The 8136-nt window shown below is 42.8% G+C and overlaps 1 protein-coding gene across 1 annotated transcript in view; it reads right to left on the bottom strand.

The window, feature by feature from the left end:
* Positions 1-2946: 2946 nt before the first annotated feature.
* LOC139765656 (uncharacterized) overlaps positions 2947-8136 on the bottom strand; it is a 37933-nt gene continuing 32743 nt past the window's right edge. The window contains exon 9 of the mRNA XM_071693362.1: positions 2947-4044. Within this exon, the coding sequence (XP_071549463.1) occupies positions 3726-4044 (319 nt within the window). The 3' untranslated portion in view covers positions 2947-3725. The remainder of the gene's footprint in view (positions 4045-8136) is intronic.

Below are 8136 nucleotides of genomic sequence, written 5' to 3'. Positions count from 1 at the left end.
CTTGCCCTTATTCACATTTACTCTTAACTTTCTTCTTTCACACACTTTACCAAACTCAGTCACCAGCTTCTGCAGTTTCTCACACGAATCAGCCACCAGCACTGTATCATCAGCGAACAACAACTGACTCACTTCCCAAGCTCTCTCATCCACAACAGACTGCATACTTGCCCCTCTTTCCAAAACTCTTGCATTCACCTCCCTAATAACCCCATCCATAAACAAATTAAACAAACATGGAGACATCACACACTCCTGCCGCAAACCTACATTCACTGAGAACCATTCACTTTTCTCTCTTCCTACACGTACACATGCCTTACATCCTCAATAAAAACTTTTCACTGCTTCTAACAACTTGCCTCCCACACCATATATTCTTAGTACCTTCCACAGAGCATCTCTATCAACTCTATCATATGCCTTCTCCAGATCCATAAATGCTACATACAAATCCATTTGCTTTTCTAAGTATTTCTCACATACATTCTTCAAAGCAAACACCTGATCCACACATCCTCTACCACTTCTGAAACCACACTGCTCTTCCCCAATCTGATGCTCTGTACATGCCTTCACCCTCTCAGTCAATACCCTCCCATATAATTTCCCAGGAATACTCAACAAACTTATACCTCTGTAATTTGAGCACTCACTCTTATCCCCTTTGCCTTTGTACAATGGCACTATGCAAGCATTCCGCCAATCCTCAGGCACCTCACCATGAATCATACATACATTAAATAATCTTACCAACCAGTCAACAATACAGTCACCCCCTTTTTTAATAAATTCCACTGCAATACCATCCAAACCTGCTGCCTTGCCGGCTTTCATCTTCCGCAAAGCTTTTACTACCTCTTCTCTGTTTACCAAATCATTTTCCCTAACCCTCTCACTTTGCCTACCACCTCGACCAAAACACCCTATATCTGCCACTCTATCATCAACCACATTCAACAAACCTTCAAAATACTCACTCCATCTTCTCACATCACCACTACTTGTTATCACCTCCCCATTAGCACCCTTCACTGAAGTTCCCATTTGCTCCCTTGTCTTACGCACTTTATTTACCTCCTTCCATATTTATTTATTTATTTATTTTGCTTTGTCGCTGTCTCCCGCATTTGCGAGGTAGCGCAAGGAAACAGATGAAAGAAATGTCCCAACCCACCCCCATACACTTGTATATACATACACGTCCACACACGTAAATATACATACCTATACATCTCAATGTACACATATATATACACACACAGACACATACATATATACCCATGCACACAATTCACATTGTCTGCCTTTATTCATTCCCATCGCCACCTTGCCACACATGGAATACCATCCCCCTCCCCCCTCATGAGTGTGAGGTAGCGCTAGGAAAAGACAACAAAGGCCCCATTCGTTCACACTCAGTCTCTAGCTGTCATGCAATAAAGCCCGAAACCACAGCTCTCTTTCCACATCCAGGCCCCACACAAGTTTCCATGGTTTACCCCAGACGCTTCACATGCCCTGATTCAATCCACTGACAGCACGTCAACCCTGGTATACCACATCGATCCAACTCACTCTATTCCTTGCCCGCTTTTCACCCTCCTGCATGTTCAGGCCCCGATCACTCAAAATCTTTTTCACTCCATCTTTCCACCTCCAATTTGGTCTCCCACTTCTCCTCGTTCCCTCCACCTCCGACACATATATCCTCTTGGTCAATCTTTCCTCACTCATTCTCTCCATGTGCCCAAACCATTTCAAAACACCCTCTTCTGCTCTCTCAACCACGCTCTTTTTATTTCCACACATCTCTCTTACCCTCACATTACTTACTCAATCAAACCACCTCACACCACACATTGTCCTCAAACATCTCATTTCCAGCACATCCACCCTCCTGCGCACAACTCTATCCATAGCCCACGTCTCGCAACCATACAACATTGTTGGAACCACTATTCCTTCAAATATACCCATTTTTGCTTTCCGAGATAATGTTCTCAACTTCCACACATTCTTCAAGGCTCCCATGATTTTCGCCCCCTCCCCCACCCTATGATTCACTTCCACTTCCATGGTTCCATCCGCTGCCAGATCCACTCCGAGATATCTAAAACACTTTACTTCCTCCAGTTTTTCTCCATTCAAACGTACCTCCCAATTGACTTGACCCTCAACCGTACTGTACCTAATAACCTTGCTCTTATTCACATTTACTCTTAACTTTCTTCTTTCACACACTTTACCAAACTCAGTCACCAGCTTCTGCAGTTTCTCACATGAATCAGCCACCAGCGCTGTAACATCAGCGAACAACAACTGACTCACTTCCCAAGCAGATGGAGCCCTTTTGTTCCCTGTGGGCATTCCTGGAAAAGGGGACTGAAGGGTTATGGAATGATAATGATAATTATTATGATAATGATAATGTTTGGACATGAAGAGAATGTGTGAGGAGAAGTTGAAAAATAGGATATATGTGTCAGAAGTGGATGGGATAAAGAGAAGGGGGAGACTAAAGTGGAGATGGAAGGATAGAGTGAAAAAGATCTGTAGTTATTGGGGACTGAGCATGCGGATGATGAATGGCATGAATGGGATAGAGTGTTTTGGAATGATGTATACTGGGGTGGATGTAATATCAGTGGACTGAACCAGGATATGTAGAGTTGGTAAACCATGGAAAGTACTGTGGGACCTGGTTGTGTAGGGTGCACTATGGATTCGGTGCCATACACGTGACAGCTAGAAAATGCGTGACCGAATGCAGCTTTTCTTTATTTATTCCTGGCACTACCTCGCTAATGCGGGAAACAGCAATCAGTTACATGTACAGATGGATCCCAAACATAAAATCATATATAAAAAAAAAATTATAGTCTTACAAAGATCTAACTTTAACACAAATATTTTATGATGTAAATGTTAATGAGAAGTTAGATATTCATTGCATGATTTTATTGTTAACATCCTTGATGTGGATCATTACATAACCTATCGGTAGGTTTTCATTTATGAGTGCAGTAGACTTTGCTGGTACTGTCTCTATGGAAGACAATTTGATCCCCTGGTGTTTGGGTATCATATGCACCTCATTTCCATGGTCCCTGACATAATATTTCTCTCTACATAATTCATGCTTTCAGTATTTTTTCAGATTTAGATTACAAATAAAATCTTATATACATTTACTGAATGGAAAAGCCTCCTTGTCTGAAGTCGTGACAATACTGAGGGGACCACAGCCCAATAAAGGAACTATAAACCAGATTTGGAATGGATCATGTTGTTTGACACACTCATCATAGGCAGATGATGGACTGTGACTTCAGTACAGAGTACCAGCTTATGAATTAAATTAGAATGCACTCTATACTTGCAGACTCGTGTAGCCTTTATATACATTATGTACAATTGTAGTATTTGGCTGAAAGGTAATATCTGCATTGTGAGAATTTTTTCAGCTCATTATTACACAAAGAACTCATACACTTCACATACATCATCATTACATTATTACTTGTTAAATAATGTACAGAGTAAATTCATACTAAATTCATTGGTAACACCATCACATGACTAGCTCAGTACTGGCATTGTTAGCATCCAGTCCCACATTGATCTAGTAAAAACAAAGGCACTTAAAAGCAATAAGGCTTTGAAAATATTAATAGATGCAACCACGAACTGGCAAACCACCCCACCTCCTTACTAAAGCAGGTTCAGTATTGGTAATCAGAAAGTGGAGTCTCAGGCTGCCAGAAGGAATCCCTGAGATAGTCATGAGAGAGGGAAGAGCTCAGGGCCTGTGGCATGTAAGAGTACTCCAGGCTCTCCAGCCCATGGCCCGAGGAGTACAGCGCCAGGGTAGAGGAATGCGTGCTGCTGGATACAGACTGTTGGGGATACAGGCGGTGGTGGAGGCGGAGGGTAGGAGGCACAGATGTCACGTTGTAGGGTGGAGGGTCATAGTCGGGGTAGATGGTGTCACTGGGGACAGAGAGAGTGTTGGCTAGGTGTCGGATGTAGCGGATGGCCAGCCTGAAGAAAATGAGAATTACCATTAGCTTATATGGTCTATCATTTATAGAGTCTGTCACTTATATTTCTATCTCTCTCTCGTTTTTTCATCTGAAAAGTAATAACGTACACTACGTTCAGATTCCTTTTGCATTTCATCATTAAGGTCTTTTAAAGGATTTTAAGGGTTAGAAGGAAAAAATTATTTTGGTTGCCATACCTTGATATTAAGACAATTAGTTGACTGGAAACTCTGTAGAGAGATCCCTCTCCACAAACCTCATATAATGAAGATTTGTGAGGTGATTCATGTATGCTATTCTATGGAGTTCGAGGGTCACCAAATAGCCCCTTTTTTGTTTGCTAGTAGTGTCAATGACAGCCAGAACATCAGGTCCTTCTCCCCAAACATATAGTACATGTTTCTCCCTTTCTCTCATCCTGGTTACATCTACAAACATTCAGACATCCCAGTTTAAACCTGTGTGGAGCACTCCTCATCAAACTCTGTTATTTGGAAGGGATAACGTGAGGGAAGGAGGGTTTTCAGCCACCCCCTCATTCCCGCCCCTTTTAGTCACCTTTTACAACTCGCAGGAAATGTTGCCCATCCCCAAATACTCCTCTTACTCCTTATACTACTACTACTACTACTCCTGTTACTAATAGTACTACTACTACTTCTAATTATGATAATGACAATAATAACTGATATTGATAATAATAAGTTACCAACTCTGGTAAGGGTATTTTCCTCCCTCATCCCCAGGTTATATATATATATATATATATATATATATATATATATATATATATATATATATATATATATATATATATATATTTTTTTTTTTTTTTTTTTTTTTTTTTTTTTTGCTTTGTCGCTGTCTCCCGCGTTTGCGAGGTAGCGCAAGGAAACAGACGAAAGAAATGGCCCAACCCACCCCCATACACATGTATATATATACGTCCACACACGCAAATATACATACCTACACAGCTTTCCATGGTTTACCCCAGACGCTTCACATGCCCCGATTCAATCCACTGACAGCACGTCAACCCCGGTATACCACATCGCTCCAATTCACTCTATTCCTTGCCCTCCTTTCACCCTCCTGCATGTTCAGGCCCCGATCACACAAAATCTTTTTCACTCCATCTTTCCACCTCCAATTTGGTCTCCCTCTTCTCCTCGTTCCCTCCACCTCCGACACATATATCCTCTTGGTCAATCTTTCCTCACTCATTCTCTCCATGTGCCCAAACCATTTCAAAACACCCTCTTCTGCTCTCTCAACCACGCTCTTTTTATTTCCACACATCTCTCTTACCCTTACGTTACTTACTCGATCAAACCACCTCACACCACACATTGTCCTCAAACATCTCATTTCCAGCACATCCATCCTCCTACGCACAACTCTATCCATAGCCCACGCCTCGCAACCATACATCATTGTTGGAACCACTATTCCTTCAAACATACCCATTTTTGCTTTCCGAGATAATGTTCTCGACTTCCACACATTCTTCAAGGCCCCCAGAATTTTCGCCCCCTCCCCCACCCTATGATCCACTTCCGCTTCCATGGTTTCATCCGCTGCCAGATCCACTCCCAGATATCTAAAACACTTTACTTCCTCCATATATATATATATATATATATATATATATATATATATATATATATATATATCCATCCCTAGGGATAGGGGAGAAAGAATACTTCCCACGTATTCCCTGCGTGTCGTCGAAGGCGACTAAAACGGGAGGGAGCAGGGGGCTGGAAATCCTCCCCTCTCCTTGTTTTTCAGTTTTCCAAAAGAAGGAACAGTGAAGGGGGCCAGGTGAGAATATTCCCTCAGAGGCCCAGTCCTCTGTTCTTAACGCTACCTCGCTAACGCGGGAAATGGTGAATAGTATGAAAAAAAAAATATATACATATATATATATATATATATATATATATATATATATATATATATATATATATATATATATATATATATTATTTTGATTTGTCGCTGCCACGCCTGCGAGGTAGTGCAAGGAAACAGACGAAAGAAATGGCCCAACCCACCCCCACACACATGCACACACACACACGTCCACACACGCAAACATATACACCCACACAACCCAACGTACACACATATATACACACACAGACACACATATACACACATGCACACAATTCACACTGTCTGCCCCTACTCACCCCCATCGCCACCCCGCCACACACGGAATAACATCCCCCTACCCCCTCATGTGCGCGAGGCAGCGCCAGGAAAAGACAACAAAGGCCCCATTCGCTCACACTCAGTCTCCAGCTGTCTTGCAATAATGCCCGAAACCACAGCTCCCCTTCCACATCCAGGCCCCACACAACTTTCCATGGTTTACCCCAGACGCTTCACATGCCCTGATTCAATCCATTGACAGCACATCGACCCTGGTATACCACATCGATCCAATTCACTCTATTCCTTGCCCGCCTTTCACCCTTCTGCATGTTCAGGCCCCGATCACTCAAAATCTTTTTCACTCCAACTTTCCACCTCCAATTTGGTCTCCCCCTTCTCCTCGTTCCCTCCACCTCCAACACATACATCCTCTTGGTCAATCTTTCCTCACTCATTCTCTCCATGTGCCAAAACCATTTCAAGACACCCTCTTCTGCTCTCTCAATATATATATATATATATATATATATATTTTTTTTTTTTTTGCTTTGTCGCTGTCTCCCGCGTTTGCGAGGTAGCGCAAGGAAACAGACGAAAGAAATGGCCCAACCCACCACCATACACATGTATATACATACACGTCCACACACGCAAATATACATACCTACACAGCTTTCCATGGTTTACCCCAGACGCTTCACATGCCCTGATTCAGTCCACTGACAGCACGTCAACCCCGGTATACCACATCGATCCAATTCACTCTATTCCTTGCCCTCCTTTCACCCTCCTGCATGTTCAGGCCCCGATCACACAAAATCTTTTTCACTCCATCTTTCCACCTCCAATTTGGTCTCCCACCTCTCCTCGTTCCCTCCACCTCCGACACATATATCCTCTTGGTCAATCTTTCCTCACTCATTCTCTCCATGTGCCCAAACCATTTCAAAACACCCTCTTCTGCTCTCTCAACCACGCTCTTTTTATTTCCACACATCTCTCTTACCCTTACGTTACTTACTCGATCAAACCACCTCACACCACACATTGTCCTCAAACATCTCATGGGCTATGGGTAGAGTTGTGCGCAGGAGGGTGGATGTGCTGGAAATGAGATGTTTGAGGACAATATGTGGTGTGAGGTGGTTTGATCGAGTAAGTAATGTAAGGGTAAGAGAGATGTGTGGAAATAAAAAGAGCGTGGTTGAGAGAGCAGAAGAGGATGTCTTGAAATTGTTTGGGCACATGGAGAGAGTGAGTGAGGAAAGATTGACCTAGAGGATATATGTGTCGGAGGTGGAGGGAACGAGGAGAAGTAGGAGACCAAATTGGAGGTGGAAAGATGGAGTGAAAAAGATTTTGAGTGATCAGGGCCTGAACATGCAGGAGGGTGAAAGGCGGGCAAGGAATAGAGTGAATTGGATCGATGTGGTATACCGGGGTCGACGTGCTGATAGTGGATTGAATCAGGGCATGTGAAGCGTCTGGGGTAAACCATGGAAAGTTGTGTGGGGCCTGGATGTGGAGAGGGAGCTGTGGTTTCGGGCATTATTACATGACAGCTAGAGACTGAGTGTGAACGAATGGGGCCTTTGTTGTCTTTTCCTAGCGCTACCTCGCACACATGAGGGGGGAGGGGGATGTTATTTTATGTGTGGCGAGGTGGCGATGGAAATGAATAATGGCAGACAGTATGAATTATGTACATGTGTATATATGTATATGTCTGTGTGTGTATATATATGTGTACATTGAGATGTATAGGTATGTATATTTGCGTGTGTGGACGTGTATGTATATACATGTGTATGGGGTGGGTTGGGCCATTTCTTTCGTCTGTTTCCTTGCGCTACCTCGCAAACGCGGGAGACAGCGACAAAGCATAATAAAATGAATATAAATAATATATATATATATATATATATAT

This window comes from Panulirus ornatus, chromosome 4 (assembly GCF_036320965.1).
Source record: "Panulirus ornatus isolate Po-2019 chromosome 4, ASM3632096v1, whole genome shotgun sequence".
Lineage (NCBI taxonomy): Eukaryota > Metazoa > Arthropoda > Malacostraca > Decapoda > Palinuridae > Panulirus > Panulirus ornatus.
This window is presented reverse-complemented; position numbering and strand designations above follow the sequence as displayed.